This window comes from Oryx dammah, unplaced genomic scaffold (genome assembly GCF_014754425.2).
Source record: "Oryx dammah isolate SB20612 unplaced genomic scaffold, SCBI_Odam_1.1 HiC_scaffold_25, whole genome shotgun sequence".
NCBI lineage: Eukaryota > Metazoa > Chordata > Mammalia > Artiodactyla > Bovidae > Oryx > Oryx dammah.
Window position 1 is genome coordinate 9,683,841 of NW_024070209.1, and position 23,709 is coordinate 9,707,549.

The 23,709-nt window shown below is 43.8% G+C and overlaps 1 protein-coding gene across 1 annotated transcript in view; it reads right to left on the minus strand.

Moving 5' to 3' along the window:
* Window positions 1-8,917: 8,917 nt before the first annotated feature.
* HK2 (hexokinase 2) overlaps window positions 8,918-23,709 on the minus strand; it is a 70,050-nt gene continuing 55,258 nt past the window's right edge. Inside the window, 10 exon segments of the mRNA XM_040223839.1 lie at window positions 8,918-11,142; window positions 13,244-13,477; window positions 14,615-14,770; window positions 16,054-16,237; window positions 16,339-16,438; window positions 17,097-17,192; window positions 19,773-19,892; window positions 20,148-20,296; window positions 21,498-21,802; window positions 22,857-23,090. Of these exon segments, the coding sequence (XP_040079773.1) occupies window positions 10,998-11,142; window positions 13,244-13,477; window positions 14,615-14,770; window positions 16,054-16,237; window positions 16,339-16,438; window positions 17,097-17,192; window positions 19,773-19,892; window positions 20,148-20,296; window positions 21,498-21,802; window positions 22,857-23,090 (1,723 nt within the window). The 3' untranslated portion in view covers window positions 8,918-10,997.

The following is a 23,709-nucleotide window of genomic DNA, read 5'->3' on the forward strand; positions in this document are numbered from 1 at the left end:
CTAAAACCAGCTTGAACATCAGGAAGTTCACGGTTCACATATTGTTGAAGCCTGGCTTGGAGAATTTTGAGCATTACTTTACTAGCATGTGAGATGAGTGGAATTGTGTGGTAGTTTGAGCATTCTTTGGCATTGCCTTTCTTTGGGATTGGAATGAAAACTGACCTTTTCCAGTCCTGTGGCCACTGCTGAGTTTTCCAAATTTGCTGGCATATTGAGTGCAGCACTTTCACAGCATCATCTTTCAGGATTTGAAATAGCTCTACTGGAATTCCATCACCTCTGCTAGTTTTGTTCGCAGTGATGCTTTCTAAGGCCCACTTGACTTCACATTCCAGGATGTCTGGCTCTAGATGAGTGATCACACCATCATGACTATCTGGGTCGTGAAGATCTTTTTTGTACAGTTCTTCTGTGTATTCTTGCCACCTCTTCTTAATATCTTCTGCGTCTGTTAGGTCCATACGATTTCTGTCCTTTATCGAGCCCATCTTTGCATGACATGTTCCCTTGGTATCTCTAATTTTCTTGAAGAGATCTCTAGTCTTTCCCATTCTGTTCTTTTCCTCTATTTCTTTGCATTGATCACTGAAGAAGGCTTTCTTATCTCTTCTTGCTATTCTTTGGAACTCTGTATTCAGGTGCTTATATCTTTCCTTTTCTCCTTTGCTTTTCGCCTCTCTTGTTTTCACAGCTATTTGTAAGGCCTCCTCAGACAGCCATTTTGCTTTTTTGCATTTCTTTTCCATGGAGATGGTCTTGATCCCTGTCTCCTGTACAATGTCACGAACCTCATTCCATAGTTCATCAGGCACTCTATCTATCAGATCTAGGCCCTTAAATCTATTTCTCACTTCCACTGTATAATCATAAGGGATTTGATTTAGGTCATACCTGAATGGTCTAGCGGTTTTCCCTACTTTCTTCAATTTAAGTCTGAATTTGTCAATAACGAGTTCATGATCTGAGCTACAGTCAGCTCTTAAAAGCAAATCAGGACAATACAAAAGAAAAAAATGATGGCCCCATTTCACTTAGGAATGAGAATGCAAAAAGTAAAATGCCGGGTGATCTCCATCCAATAATGTACTAAAACAATGGTTTATCCCAGAAATAAAGGAAGATTTTCCAGAAAATGCATAGTGCTATCCATTACAGTTAAGACTAAAGGAAAAAAACCCATCATCTCTTTCAACAGATGCAGAAAAAGCCTTTAATGTACATCTACTGAAGATTTTATAATTAAACAATCTTAGCAGACTATGAATAGAAAAAAGAAGTTCCTTAAATTGGTAACCCAAAACTGACATCAAAAAAATTTCTTAATGGAGAAAATTTAGGCACATTTCTTTTAAGATTGGGAAGGAAACAAAAATGTACTATTACTGCTACTGTATAGCAGTGCCAGAGATCCTAATCAATATGGTAAGAAAAGAAAAAAGTTTTAGTGATTTGAAGGGAAAAATAAAACTAAACAATTATTTATTTAAAAATATGATAATCTGCATAGAAAAACAACAGAATAAACAAACTATTACAATTAATAATAAAATTAAGCAAGGTTATTAGAAATAAGGTCAACATACACAAATTTCTAACTTTTTTCTACACCAGTGCCTCCCAACAAAGAGTGATTTTGCCTTGCAGGTAGGATTGATAAATTTGACAAGTCAATTTTAAAATGACACCAAGTTTAATTTGAATTTTAGATAAGCAATACATAATTAAACATGTCCTGTACAAAAACTGGAACAAAATATTAAGTGTTAGTGTTTTATGTGAGAATCCCACTCCCACAGGAATTTTGGCAATGTCTAAAGACATTTTCAGATATCAAAGGGAAGGGCTGCTACAGGCATCCATGGTGTAAGACAGGGATAGCACTAACATCCTACAACACACAAGACACCTTCTTTTGAAAAGGATTATCCAGCCCCAAACCTTAACAGTGCCGAGGCTAAGAGTCCCTGCAGTAATCAACCAGGGAATATAATAAAAATCAGGGATCATGCACAAGTGTAAACTGTCTCAGTTCAGTTCAGTTGCTCAGTCGTGCCCAGCTCTTCACGACCCCATGGACCACAGCCCGCTAGGCCTCCCCGTCCATCACCATCTCCCAGAGTCCACCCAAACTCATGTCCATTGAGTCAGTGATGCCATCCAACCATATCATCCTCTGTCGTTCACTTATCCTCCTGCCCTCAATCTTTCCCAGCATCAAGGTCTTTTCAAATGAGTCAGCTCTTCACATCAGGTGGCCAAAGTATTGGAGTTTCAGCTTCAGCATCAGTCCTTCCAATGAACACCCAGGACTGATCTCCTTTAGGATGGACCAGTTGGATCTCTTTGCAGTCCAAGGAACTCTCAAGAGTCTTCTCCAACACCACAGTTCAAAAGCATCAATTCTTCAGTGCTCAGCTTTCTTTATAGTCCAACTCTCACATTCATACATGACTACTAGAAAAACCATAGCCCTGACTATACAGACGTTGTTGGCAAAGTAATGTCTCTGCTTTTCAATATGTTGTCTAGGTTGGTCACAACTTTCCTTCCAAGGAGCAAGCATCTTTTAATTTCATGGCTGCAGTCCCCATCTGCAGTGACCTTGGAGCCCAAAAAACAAAGCCAACCACTGTTTCCCCATCTATTTGCCATGAAGTCATGGGACTGGATGCCATGATCTTAGTTTTCTGAATGTTGAGCTTTAAGCCAACTTTTTCACTCTCCTCTTTCACTTTCATCAAGAAACTAGTTCCTCTTCACTTTCTGCCATAAGGGTGGTGTCATCTGCATATCAGTATCAAGGTTATTGATATTTCTCCCGGCAATCTTGATTCCAGCTTGTGCTTCCTCCAGTCCGGCATTTCTCATGATGTACTCTGCATATAAATTAAATAAGCAGGGTGACAATATACAGCCTTGACGTACTCCTTTTCATATTTTGAACCAGTCTGTTGTTCCATGTTCAGTTCTAACTGTTGCTTCCTGACCTGCATACAGAGTTCTCAAGAGGCAGGTCAGGTGGTCTGGTATTCCCATCTCTTTCAGAATTTTCCACAGTTTATTATGATCCACCCAGTCAAAGGCTTAGGTATCAACAAAATTCACAAAGCCTCTATAAGAGAAAATTTTGAAACTCTGAGAAAAGAAGAAAAGATTATTATACACAGACAGACATGCTATGTTCTTATAAACATTCAAAAGGTCAATTCTATCCCCCAAATCAGTAATTTCATTGCAACTCTAAACAAAACTTAAGCTGGTTTTTTTTTTTTCAGAGATTTGATAACTTACTCTAAAATTTATATGGAGGAATAAAGGACCAGAAGTAGCACAAATTTGGAAAAGAAAAGAAGAAAGACTTGCCCTGCTAGACCAAGCACTCTAGGAAGTCCTGGAAATGGAAAATGTCTGTTAGTGGTTCAGGGACAAGCAAAACAGAACAACGGGGCAGAAAGGAGTCCTCAGAAGCAGATCTTTTACTATATTCAGAAGAAGAATTATAAATCAGTGAGAAAGAGCAGGCTTACTAAGGACACAAAGGAAAAAAGAAACACTGTACTTTACCTGATATTACATAGAACGATGTAATATCAGGTTTTACAATAACCCTTAAAAAAAAGTAAATCTATTAATGACTTTGATAGAAGACAATATTAATGGGATAAGGGTGAGAAAGGTCAACGTTACAAACCATAAAGCAAAAAAAGAATGGATGGGTTTGGTTTTTCCAAAGGAAAGGATTCCTAGTCAACAAAGAATACAGTGGACAAAATTAATAGATTGGGAGAAGTTACATTCAATACCTGAAGCCAACAAAGGACTGATAATCTAGATTAAATAAGAGACTTCAGCAAATCAGCAAAAGAAAAGAAAGAACCCTGGTTGAAAAATCAGCAAAGAAAATGACCAGGCAGTTAACTGAAGGAAACATAAAAAGAGATGCTGAAAGTCATAGCGGGGAAATGTAAATGAAAACAATCATATTATCTCACTTTATGCTAAGCACGTTAATAAAATGTAGAGAACAAGATAAGTTGCCACTAGAGTTATTAGTGGCTGGGGGTAGCCTTTTAGGAGAGTAATTTGGTAAGACAGGATCAAATTAAGCAAATGTACAACATATGATCCAGCTCTCCTGCTCCTGGGTAGGTACATGCCCAGAGAAATAATCACAAACATAATTAATGTGCAAAGCTGCTTGTTGCAGTGATGTTTGTGAAGCTGGGCTGAGTCAATCCACAAGTCTATTACTGGAAGCACAGGTGGGAAAGCACACAATAGGATTTTTATGCAGTACCTGAAAGTAATGACTTAAATGCGCACAATAGAGGCAGCCACGAGTTTTTTTTTTTTTTAAGTAAAAAGTGATTTTTTTAGCCAACAGCATTTTGTAAATTAAAAATTATGCACACAAGACACACAAATAAGTTGCACATCAATATAATAACATGATTGCCACTTGTGAGAGAAAAATGGGCAAAAGGATAAAAGGTAATAAGAAAATAAAAAAGCAAGAAAGGTCCTTGCAAAGACCAGAAAATGTCTTGAATGATGGGGGTGGAGGGGTGGGGGCGGTAGGCATTTAAGTAATCTAACCTTCTGCCCCTGGTGCCCAAACCAAAGAAAACGCAGCAACAAACAAGCAAGAGAGAGGTAAGACAAGCTGGCAGAGGCTGGAAAAGCTATTTTCAAGCCAGACACAGCCTGGGTAGAGTCCATTTGTTTGAAGGAAACAGATTTCCCCAATGGTGAGGAACCCTTCGGAGGAGGTGGGAGTTGTATAGGGAGCAGCCTGAGGGAAATCTGTCAGTATGGGTAGCCCAGAGGCTTACAGGGTCTCTGAGTGCAGAAACTTGACATAACTTTCTTCTCAGCATCTTCAGTTCAGTTCAGTTCAGTCGCTCAGTCGTGTCCAGCTCTTTGTAACCCCATGGACTGCAGCATGCCAGGCTTCCCTGTCCATCACCAACTCTTGGAGCTGGCTCAAACTCATGTCCATCGAGTCAGTGATGCCATCAAATCATCTCATCCTCTGTTGCCCCCTTCTCCTTCTGCCTTCAATCTTTCCCAGCATCAGGGTCTTTTCTAATGAGTCAGTTCTTTGCATCAGGTGGCCAAAGTATTGGAGTTTCATTTTCAGCATCAGTCCTTCAATGAATATTCAAGACTGATTTCCTTTAGGATTGACTGGTTTGATCTCCTTTCAGTCCAAAGGAGTCTCAAGAGTCTTTTCCAACACCACAGTTCAAAAGCATCAGTTCTTCAGCTCTCAGCTTTCTTTATGGTCCAGCTCTCACATCCATACATGACTACTAGAAAAACCATAGCTTTGACTAGACAGACATTTTTTGGCAAAGTGATATCTCTGCCTTTCACTATGCTGTCTAGGTTGGCCATAGTTTTTCTTCCAAGGAGCAAGCATCTTTTAATTTGATGGCTGTAGTCATCATCTGCAGTGATTTTGGAGCCCAAGAAAATAAAGTCTGTTACTGTTTCCATTGTTTCCCCATCTATTTGACATGAAGTGATGGAACCACATGCCATGACCTTAGTTTTTGAATGTTGAGCTTTAAGCCAACTTTTTCACTCTCCTCTTTCACCTTCATCAAGAGGCTCTTCAATTCCTCTTTGCTTTCTGTCATAAGTATGGTGTCATCTGCATATCTAAGGTTATTGATATTTCTCCTGGCAATCTTGATTCCAGCTTGTGCTGCATCCAGCCCGGCATTTCACATGATGCATTTGAACTGTGGTGTTGGAGAAGACTTTTGAGAGTCCCTTGGACTGCAAGGAGATCCAACCAGTCCATTCTGAAGGAGATCAACCCTGGGATTTCTTTGGAAGGAATGATGCTAAAGCTGAAGCTCCAGTACTTTGGACACCTCATGTGAAGAGTTGACTCATTGGAAAAGAATCTGATGCTGGGAGAGATTGGGGGCAGGAGGAGAAGGGGACGACAGAGGATGAGATGGCTGGATGGCATCACGGACTCGATGGACATGAGTCTGAGTGAACTCCGGGAGTTGGTGATGGACAGGGAGGCCTGGTGTGCTGCGATTCATGGGGTTGCAAAGAGTCGGACACGACTGAGCAACTGAACTGAACTGAACTGAACTCTGCATATAAGTTAAACAAGCAGGGTAACAATATACACAGCTTTGAAGTACTTCTTTCCTGATTTTGAACAGGTCCATTGTTCCATGTCTGGTTCTAACTGTTGCTTCTTGACCTGCATACAGGTTTCTCAGGAGGCAGGTAAGATGGTCTGGTATTCCCATCTCTTGAATAATTTTCCAGTTTGTTGTAATACAGTCAAAGGTTTTATACAGTCAGTGAAGCAGAAGTAAATGTTTTCCTGGAATTCTCTTGCTTTTTCTATGATCAAATGAATGTTGGCAATTTGATCTCTGATTCCTTTGCCTTTTCTAAATCCAGTTTGTCCATCTGGAAGTTCTCAGTTCATGTACTGTTGAAGCCTAGCTTGGAGAATTTTGAGCATGACCTTGTTAGCATGTGAAATGAGTGCAATTGTGTGGTAGTTTGAGCATTTTTTGACATTGCCCTTCTTTGGGATTGGAATGAAAACTGAACTTTTCCAGTCTTGCGGCCACTGCTGAGTTTTCCAAATTTGCTGGCATATTGAGAGAAGCACTTAAACAGCATCATCTTTTAGGATTTGAAATAGCTCAACTGGAATTCCATCACCTCTACTAGCTTTGTTCATAGTAATGCTTCTTAAGGCCCACTTGACTTCACACTCCAGGATATCTGGCTCTAGGTGAGGGATCACACCATTGTGATTATCTGGGTCATGAAGATCTTTTTTGTACAGTTCTTCTGTGTATTCTTGCCACCTCTTAATATTTTCTGTTTGTTAGGTCCGTACTGTTTCTGCCGTTTATTGTACCCATTTTTGCATGAAATGTTCCCTTGGTGTCTCTAATTTTCTTGAAGAGATCTCTAGTCTCATTCAATTATTTTCCTCTATTTCTTTGCATTGTTCACTTAGCAAGGCTCTTCTTATCTCTCCTTGCTATTCTTTGGAGCTCTGCATTCAGATGGGTCTATCTTTCCTTTTCTCCTTTGCCATTCACTTCTCTTCTTTTCTCCCCTAATTGTCAGGCCTCCTCAGACAACCACTTTGCCTTTTTTTATTTCTTTTTCTTGGGGATGGTTTTGATCACTGCATCCTGTACAATGTTAGGAACCTCCATCCATAGATCATCAGACACTCTATCAGATCTAATCTCTTAAATCTATTTGCCTCACAAGTAGGGTCAATGGGAGACAATGCAGAAAATTGGAAAGGAGTCAGGTGTTTCTAACCACCTCCCACCCCAGCTCTAGGGTTCTAGCTTCTGACCCAGCCATTAGGATAGAAGTGGAGTTGTTTGATGTTGCTAATCTCTGGGTTGCTCCTCTACACTGTGGAACTTCTCAGCTCTACTATTACCTCTGTAACCAAGTCCCTGTGTTAAAATCTGTTTGAATTAACTGTAGTAGATTGTCTTCCTGACCAGATCCTGGTACAAGTTAGGCAGACCCCTATTTTGTTATTTTAAGTCATGCAATCACAAATACCCTTAAAGATAAATCTTGGTCTGCAACTATGTCTATTTCCTCTCACAAATTTCTAGAAAAGTGTACAGAACATTTTTAAATGGATATTGCCTATTCCTCTCCTAAATGACTGCACTTTGCACTTCTATCAATAGTATATAAGTATGCTCCTATAAGCTCACCAATTTGAAGTCAGAAAAATAGGATCTAATTTTAATTTCTTTTCCTTCACCACTAGAAAGTTTGTATTTTGTGTTCTGCCTATCTCTATCATTCTGTTAGCCTTTATCTGCTCCTTCTTCAGGTATTGTCAAGCAAGGCCATGTCAATATCATCAGTGGGTATCACTAAGAACTTGTAAGAAGTTTATTTACCAAGTTTGTATTTTGCTTATTAAGGAAAGGGTTTTAAAAGATGGTAAGGAGAGGATAGAGGCAAGTGCTTTTTAGAGTTCATGTAAGTAAGGACTTTATATCTTGAATGTGAATCTTATATACCCACAAGTTTAGCCAGAGTCCCTGAGGGTTCTGCTTCATCTCAGCCAAACTGCTTAAAACAGCAGACTGCTGCACCAGCCATGGTTTCAGCAATGGTTGAAATCCAGGGGCTCAAACACAGCCTAGGAAAGATCATCTAGCTTCCCATTCCATTGGCATTGTGTTTCTGGAGTGAGAAATATCTGGGGTCAAGGCAAAGTGTTGGCCACATGCCTGTCAAGCATGTATAGTCAAAATCAAAACACTCAGCAATTACTCAGATGGGTTCAGTTCAGTTCAGTTCAATCGCTCAGTTGTGTCCGACTCTTTGCGACTCCATGAATTGCAGCACGCCAGGCCTCCCTGTCCATCACCAACTCCGGAGTTTACTCAGACTCACGTCCATCGAGTCAGTGATGCCATCCAGCCATCTCATCCTCAGTCATCCCCTTCTCCTCCTGCCCCCAATCCCTCCCAGCATCAGAGTCTTTTCCAATGAGTCAACTCTTCGCATGAGGTGGCCAAAGTACTGGAGTTTCAGCTTTAGCATCATCCCTCCAAAGAAATCCCAGGGTTGATCTCCTTCAGAATGGACTGGTTGGATCTCCTTGCAGTCCAGGGGACTCTCAAGGGTCTTCTCCAACACCACAGTTCAAAAGCATCAATTCTTTGGTGCTCAGCCTTCTTCACAGTCCAACTCTCACATCCATACATGACCACAGGAAAAACCATAGCCTTAACTAGATGAACCTTAGTCGCGAAAGTAATGTCTCTGCTTTTGAATATGCTATCTAGGTTGGTCATAACTTTTCTTCCAAGGACTAATATGATTGAAAGATGACTACACTCTTAAAAAGTCTCATGAATCACACGTGGAATATTTGAAAAATGTTAAAATTTATTAATAATAGTTAACATCACACAGTTAATCCAACTAGTTCTTTATTGTACATGACAACATCTTCACTAGACTGAGTGCTCAAGGGTTTGAGATGATCTGCTATTGAGGACATCGCAGTCATAGATTGAGAGTCAATATATTTACACAGGCAAAGCAGCGTCAGCAAGGAACTATCACCTAACTGTGGGAACACAACCATTCAAAATGCATTTTCCAGCGTTCCATTTTAGAAGCCACACGCACAGCTCTACCTTTTAAAAATGTGCAATTTCATAGACGGTGCCTAATTTTTCAAGTTTTAAAGTTAAAGTTCACTTCTATTTCTTGGGCATCCCTTAGTGATACACAAATCTAGACACTGTTCTCACTACAAGTTTGATAAATGTGCAAAATTTGGGTGCTTTGAGTTGTGTTGTTCCATTTTTGTTTTGATCCTTGTATCCTACTCAACATTGTTAAAAGGCCTTCCCCTCTTTATTATGAAGTATATGGGTTTAATAAAAATATTAAAATGATTGAATATTTTAGGGCAGAAGTGGGCTCGCAGATTCAGGATTAACTGCACTCTAAAAAGTAGGGTAAGGAAGGTTTTAGGTCCCTTTCCCTCTCCACCCAAGCAATTTGAAATAAATACTTCTTGTAAAAACAGCTTAGCCTAGAAGTCTGTGGACAATACCTCTTATAGAACATTTACAAAACAAACCCAAGGTGAAATTTGCTAGAAGGGTACAGATCCACCAAACATGTTGTCCCTGAAGTTTTGTATGTTTGATTAATAGTTTGGTTTTGGTTTGCTATCAACAATTAGACCATTTTGCAAATATTTTTGGTGACTTCCTTTATCTTGTTAGAGAGGTTTAAAATACTACTAACTGCCTTAAGACTGAAGATTGCTAAGCAGTTTATTTGAAATGATTCCTATTTCCTTTGTTAACATCTCATGTAATATTGTGCCAGAAAAGTTTCTAGACTGAGCAATCAGTTGGTGTGGTTTCTTCAGTCCACAGTCCCAACCCCCTTCACGCTATCCCCAGACACCTTCCAAGTTTCTGAGTCTACAGGGAAAGGAGGAGCTGCTTGACCATTCCCTCACTTTAATGATGTTTTCCTTCTCTTCCTGCAGACGAATGAGGTATTTCTAGTAACCAATTAGTCTATCTTCATCTTCCATCCTTTAACTACATTGATCTATTGAGACCCTGTGTATTTATAGACATAACAAATTAACATATAAATACATTACATACAAAGGATCATACAGTGTCAAGATAAAGGAGCAGATGTACTTCATGAACTAAATACATTTCAAATATAAATTAAAATGAAAATACAGTGTTTCCACTTCTGCAGGAAAAAATTTTAAAACAGACCAAAAAGTCTTCCCGCCCCCAAAGGTCCACTGCTTATTGATGACCTGTGAACCTACTCCCAGGACTCTAGGCTTTGGTTTTGCTTGATCAGACTCAGGATGCTTTGATTCCAGGAACAGCATCCACTGGAACCCACGTGGCAAATGCTTAGAGATGAGGTTGAAGAAGGGCTCCCACATGGCTGTCCATGGACTTCCCCTCCTTCCCCCCTGCCTATGGGAGAATCAGGCTCAAGTCAGTGGAGACCTCTCAGCTTTCTGAGAGGAAAAATAGCACCAACCTTCAAGCTGGGGGATGCTTTACACCTAGAAATGTCATGGTCAGGCTTCAAGGTGAAGCAAACATATTTTTTATTTTTGTCCCCATCCTGTAGGATTATACAGGGGCATGGAATTTGGCCAGGGGGATTACTAAAGATTAAATCTTTTTCCAGTTTTAAGAAAATCAATGGTAACGGTTGTAAAAAGTGTGAACAAATCCTTACTTCAAATTGTATTTATCGCAGAAGGGCCAAGGCTTGAATACCAAACTCTACATTGAGTAGACAGAGACAAAACCTAGTCCAGTGAGGTCCTCTCTGCCAAGGAAAAGCCAAGGGGTCTGTTTCTGACACAAGGGGAATGGCATCTTATAATTTAAAGCAGGAAAGAAGGGAACCCAGAGAAAGTCCTTCCAATTGCAGGGGCTCTACCGTTGTCCAGCCTCTCGGATGCGGCAGGCCACGGCAGTGATGAGAGCTGCCCCCTTCCCACTGCCATCTTCTGACTCCAGGAAGGACACATCACATTGTGGAGCCAAGTCCTTCACCGTCTCATGCATTACTTTGGCAAAGCTGAAAAGGTTGGGAGGAAGACAGAATAAAATGTCTTAGTCACAATAGATTGGTGTCCTAAAAGATGGTGCCCTAAGAAGTGATGCTGGAAACCCAGGAATAATTGAGATGGAGAAGAGGATGATAGCTACCATGTATTAAACACTATGTATGGTTTTTCAGAAAACTGAGGTTTGGAGAGACTAGCAACATGGCCAAGTTCTCTGTTACAGTGGGCAAGAGAAGCTAAGTGAGAAGCTAAGATTCAACTCTAGGACAAAAGCCTGAGATTATGGCCAGCTGGGTTCTTAAAAGAGCAGTCATTTATGCATCCCTTGCAGAAGTGCCTGTTCATCAGCTCTAGAGGGGAGAAGCAAGTCCCATACATGTGATATTCCATTTTCCAGAGATATTAACTCATAGCAGACTCATGTCTAACCTAAAATTTCATTAAAGGCAAAAGGAGCAGACTTAGGAGGGTATTGTTGGGAGATGACAAGAATCAAAGATTCTTCCTGATATGGGACTAGAGAAAGAGACCATTTGTCATTATTTACCCACTAGAGCAGGGTCGAGTTGCTCCTCCCCATTGGCAGAGCTGAGAATAGAGGTCCTAACATCAAGGCCCAGTGCTAGGGGCTGGACTTCTGTCCCACTCCCAACCCTCATCTGGGACTGAGGCTCCTATTTTCACAATGACACTGAACAACAATAAGAGAAATTTAGAACTCCTCAGGGTCCACTCTTTGCACTAACTATAGACTCTGGGCAAGTGTCTCAACTCCTTGAAACAATCATGGTGACACGGGTGGCAATTCAATCAATGAGTCTCTCCATCCTACCTTCTGCTGAGCAAGGGGTACAGCTCTGTTCTTTTAAGTTTTAGTCGAAGAGCTTCTACAGGAAAGGGACTGAGGTATATCCTGATTTTAAAACAGTTTGTTCAAAATATTTGCAAATGAGAGAAGAAAGGAGAAGAGAAATAGTGATGAGAGGACAAAAGGGGGAAGAGATGGACAAAGACAGAAAAAAGAGTAAAAAGAAAAAGGAATTCAGTATTTCCATACTAGAGATGACGGCGGCAAACTGCTTCTATAGGGGGCTAGACAATTGATACTTTGAGCTTTGTGGGTCATAGAGTCTGCTGTTAATAGCCAAAAGCAGCCATAGACAACACATAAACAAGAGGGCATGGCTGTGTTTCAATAAAAGTTTATTTACAAAAACAGTTGTGGCTGTAAGGTGCCAACTCCTACCCTAGACGATAGAAAAAAATGCTCCAGATTTCCCGCATACATTTACTAGAACATTGGCAGAAGCACTGTTTGAAATAGTCAAAATCTAGAAATAACCCAAATATTCATCATTAGGATAAATTATAGCTTAGACACTCAGAGGTTACAGCCCTGAAAATTAATGAACTATGATTGCAGACTTCAGTGTTGATGCATCTAAAAACCATACATGCAATGTGAGAAAAACCAGTCACAAAAGAAAAGATGCCATATGATTCCCCTTATGGTAAATTCAAAATTAAGTAAAACGAGGACTTCCCTGGTGGTCCTACGGCTAAGGCTGCGCTTCCAATGCAGGGGGCTCAGGTTCAATCCCTGGTCTAGGAATTAAGATCCCATACGCTGCTCAGTGTAGCCAAAAAAAAAGTAAAAATAAACACTATAGATGCATACATAAAATATGGGAGGAAAAAAGTGATAAACTTAATCACCTCAGCACTTACTCATGGTGGGGAAAATGAAGGGTGCAACTGGGAGGAGCTCACAGGGGGCTTCCAAGCTGGATGGTAAAACACAGACCTACACAGTTATTAGGAGAAGGAAATGGCAACCCACTCCAGTGTTCTTGCCTGGAGAATCCCAGGGACAGGGGAGCCTGGTGGGCTTCCGTCTATGGGGTCGCACAGAGTCAGACAGGACTGAAGCGACTTAGCAGCAGTAGCAGACACAGTTATTAGTCATTAAAACTATAATGCATGCACTATATACACTCTTTGCAATGTCTGATAATTTGCCATAAAATAAAGATTGAGAGAAAGGAAAGCAGGGAAAGAATGAAGAGATGTGGGGAGACAGATGGGCAGGAAGAGTGGAGGTCAGGCACTCACTGAGGATGTAGCTTGTAGAGGGTCCCATCCACACCCACTGTCACTTTGAGGGTGTCCAGCCCACGGTTTTCTCGTATTTTGTCCACTACAGCGGCCATGCCTGCACCACAGAGCTGGGCTGCCCGTCGAGCCACCACGGTGCACACCTCCTTGACGATGATGCTGTCATCGCAGGTACTCTCGAGCCCTAAGTGGTGTAGGATGGCACGGACCTGCAGCAGGGCCAGGCAGTCACTGGGGCAAGAGGAGACAGCCAGTGGTCAGTGACGTACCAAGAGGGCCTGATGGCTTGCCGCTCCAGGGCCTGGCTCCTTCATCCGAAGCAGTTCTGGGGGACCTGGACTTCCAAGGGCTGGGGGTCAAAGCTACCGTCCGTGAGAGGTGGTTCCATTTTTAAACTCAATTCAGGACCTAGTGCTTATCACATTGGCCCACATGGACAGGAACACAAAGAAACAGCTCCCTATGCTACTTTATCTAGGCAAGGTGCACACTGCTGCTACAAAACTGATACTCAAAAGGAAATTCACTGGCCATGATCCCACTTATCTGGAAATAGCAAAGACAGTGATGATGCTCATACATGACAGTTTTCAGTTGCAAAGCCCTTTCCTGTCCAATCTCTCATTGTTCACAGGCCAGCAAGACAAGCCTCAACAGCCAACATTAGACGCCTCTTCTCCTCCTCCCCTACTCTGGGTGGTCTGAAATCGACCTGTGCTCTATTTATAGAAGAAGAAAATAGACATGTAAACTGGAACAGTATTCTGGTCACTGGCGCAGATAACTTAGGGCCCTCCTCATGTAGGCTGTCTAGTTCCTGTTTTTCAATATGCCTGAGAGTAATATTAATGACAGCATTAATTTTCAGAAGGCTCTGAAACTCAGCATTCTAATTTAGAGCAGACTTCTTCTCCACCATTAAACTGGAGGAAGAAAGCCTTGCTTTAATGAGCCACCACAGGATGCCACTTAATCCTGGTTGCCTTATTACTGCACCAGCGGTTAAGAAGATCCTTCTTGCCAAGCACAGGGGCTTCAGTGAGTTATCTTCCATCGTGCATTCCCATTTACATTCTGTGAGCAGCTATCTTTCTTTCTACCTTTGAAATTGGTCTAAAACCAGCAATACTGCTTTGCACAGGTTCATCCAGCTTAGCATGATTTTTCACAAGAATATATATTTTCCCTTAAAATGCCAACTGTTCATAAAGTACTTTAAACCAACACTATATAGAGACAAAGACATTAGCTGCTAAACTGACCTGTATGTAAGCCACACCCTGATCATACCTGAACTGTGAAAATCCCAGCTTGTCTGTCCATGAAAAGGACACACGGCCCATCCTACTCCAGGCCCTAAATTCTCACCTCTCAATCTGAGACAGGAACTTGGTTTCAAAGATTCCCCTTGTCTTGAGCCGCTCTGAGATGCGGCCACGGAAAAGCAGCCCACGCTTGGTGAAATCGATGAGGATGTTACGAACAATCTCGCCCAAGTACATGCCACTGATCATTTTCTCAAACCTGCAATGCAGGTAAAGTTCATGGAGGTTAGAAAAGAAGTGTAGGATGTGCTGAGACAGACCAGCCTTCACTACATTAGAAGGTAGAGAGTATACAGCTTCCCCTTGGTGGAACAGGAAATGCTATTTGACTCACTCAGGCAGGATTCCTGGCATCCACACGTACTGACTCATAGAGTTCAGTAAAATGTGTCCTGAGGCCCAAGGGATTCCCTGAATTGACTCCATTTAATGGGTTCATTTTCCTTCCAAGGCTTATTCCTGACTTCTCAAGAAGGAACTCACACCAGACCCCACCCCACTTCCAGAAGAATAGGATGCTGAATCTTAATCCCTGATGTTGCTGAGAATTTAGCATGCTTTCCCTTCAACCTAATCATTTATTGCTTAAATAACTAGTGCCAGCTGAGAACTAAACTGGCCAAGAGAACTAAACATGACTACTCAATAGCTTGAGGGTCTTCTGGCTCTGCCTAGTCCCTTTAAAAATATCAACATTCTAGATTTCTACCAAGACTCCATCATCGTTTCATCTTGTCTTACTCCAGCCTGTTTTCTTTCATTAATGTTGTCTGGCTGGTTCCTGGAGGCACTTTAATCTGTGGCCTCTACTATAGACAAATGTTTGCAAAGGATATTCTGCATAAGTACAATCCCTGGTTAATCCAATTAGGAAAAACTACATTCAACCTCTTCCTAGTGGAACCGCACCACACCAAGGGCTTGGTGATGCTGGAGCTGCCCCCTTGTCCAGTCTGACAATAGAGGATGCTATATACTGGCTGGATGGAGAAAGGCTGGCTCCTATTCGCTTCCTGGTCCTACCTGCCTTGCCCCAGCAATGCTTCTTCACTCTGATGGCAACAGGTGGTTCAACTGTGTTTTTCCTCAAGTCCCACATCTAGGTTTTAACACTTTCTCTCACCTGCCCAGTCCTCACAATATGAGCTGCTTCCTACATGTATACTAACTTCTGTGCTACTCAGCAACCCTCTTTGATATTTTCATCCCTCTAAAACCTTGATCAACTCCAATTTTCCTTGCAACATAACTGTTGTGATTTTGTTTTCCCAACTGGATTTCAAGACCATCACAGTTCAACAGGGCAAAAAGGACTTAACCCAGAACTTCCCAGATGTATCTGACAAGAAGCCCTTTCCAAAGAAAGCTCTTCTGTTAACATCTCAAGAGAATGAGCATCCTGGGATTTGCTGTTGTGGGTGACTCATCACTGTTCAGTTCTAAGATAAACATACCAGAGCCCACACGCGGTTGGGCACCTACCTCTGTCTGCCAGGGTTAAGGGAAAGTTCATCCACAGCTGCATCAAATTCTGTGCGCAAGTCATCGAGGCATCCGTTGTCCCCGAAGGCCCCCCACTCCATGTTGACACACATCCGCCCCTCTTCCCCTTCCACCAGCTCAACATTCCGCATCTCCTCCATGTAGCAGGCATTGCTGCCTGTGCCTGCCAATCAAGAGAGGTCAGTCAGGGCCTCCCTCGGCACCATCCCCCCCACCAACCCTAGGCTATGGAACCCGCAGGGGAAGGACAGCCCAAGTCCTCACCAACAATGAGGCCGACTTCACAGTGAGGGTCTTCATAGCCACAGGTCATCATAGTCCCAACTGTATCGTTCACCACGGCAACCACGTCCAGGTCAAACTCCTGAGAACAACAGCAGATCCCATTCCCCAAATGAGCCACAATATTCTCCCTCAGACACTTGCAGGGGAGATTTAGATGTGTATAAAACTTATTGGTGGCTCAGAGGTTAAAGCGCCTGCCTGCAATGCAGGAGACCTGGGTTCGATCCCTGGGTTGGGAAGATACCCTGGAGAAGGAAATGGCAACCCACTCCAGTATTCTTGCCTGGAGAATCCCATGGACGGAGGAGCCTGGTGGGCTACAGTCCATGGAGTCGCAAAGAGTTGGACACGACTGAGTGACCGAACTGAACTGAGCTGAAAGCTTATATAGCAGGGTTTATTTGCTCTGCTCAAATGTCACCTCCTCAGAGACCTTCCCTGGTTATACTATTTAAAAGAATGCGCTTCCCCAGCCCCACTCACTCTGTCCTCACCCAACTTCATTTTCCTTCATAGCACAAAAGCACCTGATGTTAGCTCACGGTTTGTTTATAGAATGGCTTGTGGCCATTCCTGAATCCCCAGTTGCCCAGAGGAAGGCTTGACAGACCATGGACACTCACAAACTGCCGAAGGACTAGAATAATTGTCCCTGTGACCGGCACAACCGCACCTAACAGTTCCCCCCGCTTTTGTACACAGAGACCCCTTCCAGCCTCGTGCTCTGCCTCCCCTACCTCTCGCCGGTGGATGGCTTCCTTCAGCAGCATAACTACGTCCTCACCCTCGCAGCCAGATGCCTTGAAGCCTTTAGTCCACTTCAGGAGGATGCTCTAGGAATCACACATGGGCAGGGGGGCGGTATCAGAGAAGGACTCTTGGCTCATCCTCTAGTTGTCAACCTCACAGGTTATCAGAGGCCCTTTGCAAACCGATCATCTCATCCACAAGTTATTCTAAACCTGTCTCACCTACTAGAAGGGCCTACTGTGCACCAGGCACGGGGCTAAGCACAGCACATGTGCTACACCATTTAATCCTCACAGCAATTGTGTGAAATGTCTGTCATTATCATGCCCATTTTACAGGTAACTCTGGCCCTGGAGTAAACTGCCCAAGGCCTGCAGCTTGGAATAGAGGAGGCCCTCACCCGCAGGCTCACCAACTCCAATGCACGGGCTTATAAGCACCACACAACTGCCCCTGCCAAGGAACTAGGCTCTATACGCTCGTTGCCTTCACCAGGAAAAACAGTTTGCCCCGAACATCACATAGAGGGGTCGGTTTGTGTCTCTGAATTTTCAGATTCCACTACGAAGTGAACGAGTACCCTCTGCTGAGTTATACAGGGCCTTTCAGGAGCAGATATATGATGGCTCTGAATATGGGGGCTGTTTCATATACTGCTCCCTGGTTCCCTCTGTGCTGCTTCAGTCCATCAGGGAATAGACATCCAGGACCCCCACACCACTCTTGAGAGGCTGGAACCCAAAAGAGGGCCACGTGCTCACTATCTACCCACTGGCATGGTTTTTCCAGGACTTGCTTGGTTTCTCATGGCCCAGGAGTTTAATATCATGAGTCCCACTGTGTTTGGATCCCAGGAAACTCAGAAAAACAAAGTTCAATCTCAGTAGTGACCTAGTTTACACACTTATATTCAAACCACTCCGATTTTCTTATTTACAAATTAGCTTGACATCTCTGATGAAATTTTTTATTTGGCACTTTCAAGCATTTGGAATGTTGAAATAACATTACTGCAAGTGGTCCTTAGATAATATGGCATGCAGAGGCCCCAACAGCTGGGGAGAGCTGCCCATGGCCACCAGCTAAGCCAGGCAGCTTGAGGCCTCTGGGCTTCAGAACCTGCTGACTTCCCCATCAACAGACTGATCTCAGCAGAGCAGAACCCAGCTTACAGACAGAATAACAGACAGAACCCAGCTTCTGCTTCTCTTGTTCTTAGCTTTCACAGTTCTAGACTGAATACCTGATGCTTACAGAAACTTAGAACATATGGCATAAATGCAATATAATGTCCTGGAGTTTTGCAATTCAGGCACAAAAAGAAACAGTTGACATGTCTTGGGGGTCACCAGATAAATATATAAGCATATATATGTCTATAAGCATATATATATATACATGCTATACTTGAAAAATATACCTGAAAAGTATGTTAAAAATATTTCAGTAGAAGAAGTATACTTGAAAAGTCTGTTAAAAATATTTCAGTAGAAGTCTAGAAGCATATAAACTGGAATTTTTTTTATCTTCCTGTTAATCACATTTTATACATTTCTGTATTATAGCATTTATACTTTTCTTAAAAATATTTTTCTGGTCTTACCACCAGTGTTTTCCCAAATCATTGAGGTTCCTTCCAAAAAAACTAGTCGCTAATATGAGGCAGTGAATGATTCATGACTTAACTATTTCCCAACTGTTGAATAACTTAGTTTGTTTCTAATGACTTATAATAAGCAATGTTTCATTAAATATCACATAAATACTTATATACATGTTTGATAAGTACTTTTGGTAAACTGATGCAAATGAGAAGGCTTTGAAAACCAGTGCATTAATACTGAAAAAAATAATATGTTGAGACAAAGAAGCTGGAAAAACTAAAAGCAATCCTAGACTAACACTGGACAAATGTTACCAGATGTTGGGAAATACTGGATTCGGCAGGGTTTTTACCAGGACTTCCTAACGCCTGACCTGTGCTAGCGGTGCACATGGTAAATTTGACTCGCAGAGGGGAGGACTAGGAGGCATTTACAAAACGCAACTGAGTGACATAAGGGCTGCTGTAAGAGCACCAGATCTTTACCCCCTGCTTCGTCCACCCAAGGCAAGCTGACAGGGAATAAAAAGCAAAGGTGACACTAGGGAAATATCACGACATCCAAACAGGAGAGGGAGTGAAACGTCCCAAGCCCAAAACAGGGGCCTCAGCTGAGCATAACTGACAGCATGGACCCATGTGTCAAGAAACTGGAATGAAATCATGGCTTAGCCACTCGCAGGCTATATGACCTGCAAGATACTTGGCCTCTTTGTAGACCTTGTTTTCCTTTCTGCAAAATGGGCACACAGACACCTACCTTATATAGTTGCTGTGAGGGTTAAATGAGGAAACCTAGCAGAGTACCTTGCACAAAATACTTTTAAAAAATGTCAGTTGTTGATATTATTAGCATCGTCATCATCATCCCAAGGATTGTTACCTACTTGACTCTCACCAGCTCTGACTTGCTCATTCCCCTCAACAAGCCCTTCCCCATGACTGATCACTAATGCCCTTCTTTTCTTCCTCTTGGGTCAGCTTTCTCTCTTGCTCAAAACTCTGGCTGGTTCAGAGTTAGTAAAGCCCATGGGAGACCCCTCCAGGAAAGCACTGTTACCTCGTCTAGGCTGTTCTGCTGGCAGGGGAAGGAGAAAGTGAAACCTAGAGGCAGGGACACACCCTTCATGCCCATGTACTCCAGGAAGTCCGCAATGCACTGGACGATGTGGTCAAAGAGCTGTAAGGAGAAGTTGGGCTCTGAGCAGGGTGGAAGGTGGGCCAGGGCAGGCTGCATCCAGCAGGGCCTGAACACCAGCTCTGGGCCTCTACCCAAGAGAAAAGCCAGCTCAGGCACATACTTAAGTAAAGGCCAGCCAGAGCCTTAGCCCACCTACTCTTCCCCAGGACCACGGGTGAAAGCAGAGAAAGCACTGTCCTCCCGGGTGAGAAGGGGTTGTCTCCTGGAGTCCCCTCCCAGAGGCGCCCGTCTTACCTCGTCCCCTGTGCCGTGCATGACCTCCTGCGGGATAGAGTAGATTTTGTTGTGCATCTCCACCCCGCGTCGCTTCCCGTTCCGCACACGCACCAGCAGGACCCGGAAATTGGTGCCCCCAAGGTCCAGGGCCAGGAAGTCTCCTTTCTCTGGAAAATAAGCCCAGGAAGATAATTCACTAGGGCTAAAGAGGGTGACAGTCACCTTCCCCTAATGGGGAGCTCTCCCAGGAGGCCCTGGACAGCCTCAGGATAATAGACAATGGTTTAGTCACTAAGTTGTGTCTGATTCTTGCAACCCCATGAACTGTAGCCCCCTAGGCTCCTCTGTCCATGATATTTCCCGGGCAAGAATACTGGAGTGGGTTGCCACTTCCTTCTCCATGATAGACAGTAAGCTCCACCTAATGATAAAGAAAATAAGAACCCTGAGATTAAACACTTCCTGGTTCCTTTGTGGTTCTCAAATGAATTCAAGTTGCATGATCCCAGGAATTACAATGAGCTCCAGAACATAGGAAAGAAATGGTGATATGGTAACAAGCCACCTGTACAAAATAAAAGGCCACCTTACATAAGGTTCCAGAATAGAGAAGCAAAAAGGAACAACAGTCCAACTCTTTAAAGAAAACTGAAGGGAAATCTTTCTAAATGAGAAAACTCTCCTTTGTAGGACAGTCACGATGCACGGCATGCCTCAATCAGTTTCCATGCAACCCTCAGGCAGCTGCAAGAGGGAGGCATTGCACTCCACTCTATAGAGGAGCAAGACCTGGCTGAACTAGGGCGCAGCAATACAACCTGTCCCGTAGCACAAAGCAGCCATAAACAATATGTAAGCAAATGCACATGGTTGTGTGCTAATAAAACTTTATTTGTAAAAATAGGCAGTGGGCTAGATTTAGACCATGGATTTTAGTTTGCCAACCCCTGACCTTATATGAGCTAACCCTGGAACCAAAATTCCTATATTTGAATCCAGCTCTACCATCTCCTAGTTGGGCAGGTTTCTTAATTTCCCTGAGCCTAGGTTTGGTGTAAAACATAATAGCTTATTAACAAACAAAATTAACTACTAGTGTCCGTTAACAGTTGAAGATTAAATGAATTAATACATGTGGAATGCTTAGAGAAGCGTTTGACACATAGTAAGCAAGTATTTACTACGATCATTGTTCAGTTTTAGCAAAGGAGTGCCTTGGTTGAACTCACTGAACACTAGAATTTCCCAGGACTACAGCTGAAGAAACACATTCAACAATCTGACCTGAACACCTAAAGCTAAGGCTAAGGGAGTCCTCTTGGAGTGACTGAGCGCTGTGGTGAGCTAGGTGGCAGCCCTGCTGCATACCTGTGCCATCAGGGGTGGCACACACGTAGGTGGGCAGCATCTTGACAGGAGCAATGGCGTGAGTCTCCTTGCTCAGACCTCGCTCCATTTCTATCTTCATCCTCTTCTTGACCTCCAGCAGCTGCTCACGGCTCAGCTTCAGAGACTCCAGGGTCTTCTGGCGGGCTCGGTGCTGATCGGCCAGCCGATAGGCCACTGCCGTCACCATGGCTGCCCCCTTGCCACTGCCATCCTCAGAGCGGAGGAAGCGGACGTCACAGTCAGGCACCAGGCGCCGCACGGTCTTGTGAAGACGCTTGGCAAACCTGCAGTCACAGAGACGGGGTAAGAGTTGGGTGCCCACAGGTAGGGTCAGTGGTACAAATGTTTGGGGCAGTAGCTCACCACCTCAGCCCAAAGGACACCCTAAACACTCTCTCCCTACTCTTTCCCAGGTTAGGGGTCACTGTATAAAAGCTCAAAATATTTACATGTAACCACCCTGTGAAAAGAAAAGGACCCTTCTGGGAAGCCACCATCTCCTGCAGACACTCACAGAAGACCCCCTTCTCATAGGCCCCAGCTCCTCTGCCCAACTTATCAGCCTCAGGTGACTCTGACAGCAACTACTATTCATGTTTCACCAGTTCAGCAGATGCTGCCTAGGAAAGACCCAAAAACAGAAACGTCAAAATGCTCTTCTAGACTTTGGCCTCTCTTTGGTTGCTTTCTGCCAAGAAGCCCAGAGGTGTCTGAACAGCTAAGGATTTGTGTGGTGGCTGCTTGGAGCCACGGTCTCCGAGGCCTTACTACTCCAAGTGTGGTCTATGGGCCGGCAGCATCACTGGGTGCTATTAGACACAGGATCTCAGGCTGAACCCAGACCTTCTGAACCAGAAGCTGCCTCTTAACTAGATCCTCTAGTAATCTGTGTGCACTTTAAAGTTTCCGAAGCACTGGACCAGGAGCCTAGGGCATGGAAGGGCTGAGACCCTCTACATTCCCCTTCAGTTAATGCAGGGCCATTGACCAGGCATTCTTATTAGGTGAAAATGATGAGCTAAGTGGGTACCATAGAAAAAAATATCTTTCAAGTTAAAGGATCAAAACAGACAGCAGGGCAGGATTAATTCAATACCTAGGTGAGCCAGAGAAGCTGGAACTAAGAAAGCACAAAAAAAGAGCCCCAAGAAGCCAGGAGAGCTCCGAGGAAAGCCTCCACCCATGCCAAGGACAACACACTTCCAGCTCCCACTTGCCCAGCAGGGAGCTTTCATTCCACGAAGAACCTGGACGCCATGGCCCATCTCCACCACCCCCACAGTGCGACGCAGAGTTCCTGCAGAGTCTAGGCCTCTGAGGGCCCGCGTGCTGACTCACTGCGGGTGCTTCTTGTAGACGGAGCCGTCGACCCCGACAGTGGAGCGCAGGCGGTCCACGCCTTTGTTCTCCTTGATGCGCCGCAGCACGGCCGCCAGCGTAGCCGCACACAGGCTGGCCGAGCGTGTGGACACGATCTGGCAGACCCGATGAGTAGCCACACAGTCCTCATCTGTCGGGTTCAGCCCCAGCCGCACCAGGATCTCACGGGCCTTCCGGATGCCATCCTTCTCCCTGGGAAACAGAAACAGCGTGTGAGCAGGCATCTACTCACCGTGGCCGGCGGGAGGGAAGATGTGTGCCCACAAAGAAAGCCCTCGGCCCCAGCAAATGCCATGTCCCAGGGAAGGCAGACACCCGCCTCACTGCTCTGCCCTCCTATGGAACAAGGAGACGAAGAAAGCACAAGCTGAGGTCTTCTCCCCCCACCCCCGCCCCCCACCGCCCACACACAGTACTTCAGGTGCCCTTTCCCCAGTGAGAACAACCAAGTTTCCTTATGCACACACTATGGGAGGACAAGGCCCTGGTCCTGGGGCTTTACACACCAAGCTGTGTGGGTATCAGTTTGCTTGTCTCAGGACAGTGGGAATGTTGTCCCTGCCACCAACTCTCTCTGACCACAGGAACCCAGCTGTGGACCCCACCCTATTTTCTCTCTATCAGGCAGTCAGTCTGTTGCACTTCACAATGGAGTTGGCAGTGCTTTAACTTGCATCTAAAGATGTTGGTCAAGGGTTGATGCTTTGAGATTAGCCCTCTATTCAGGGGGAATTAAGTGTCCACAAATATCGAGCACTGTCATTTCCTCCAAGTTTAACAAGGAGGTACAGTTCATTCAAGTATCCCACTA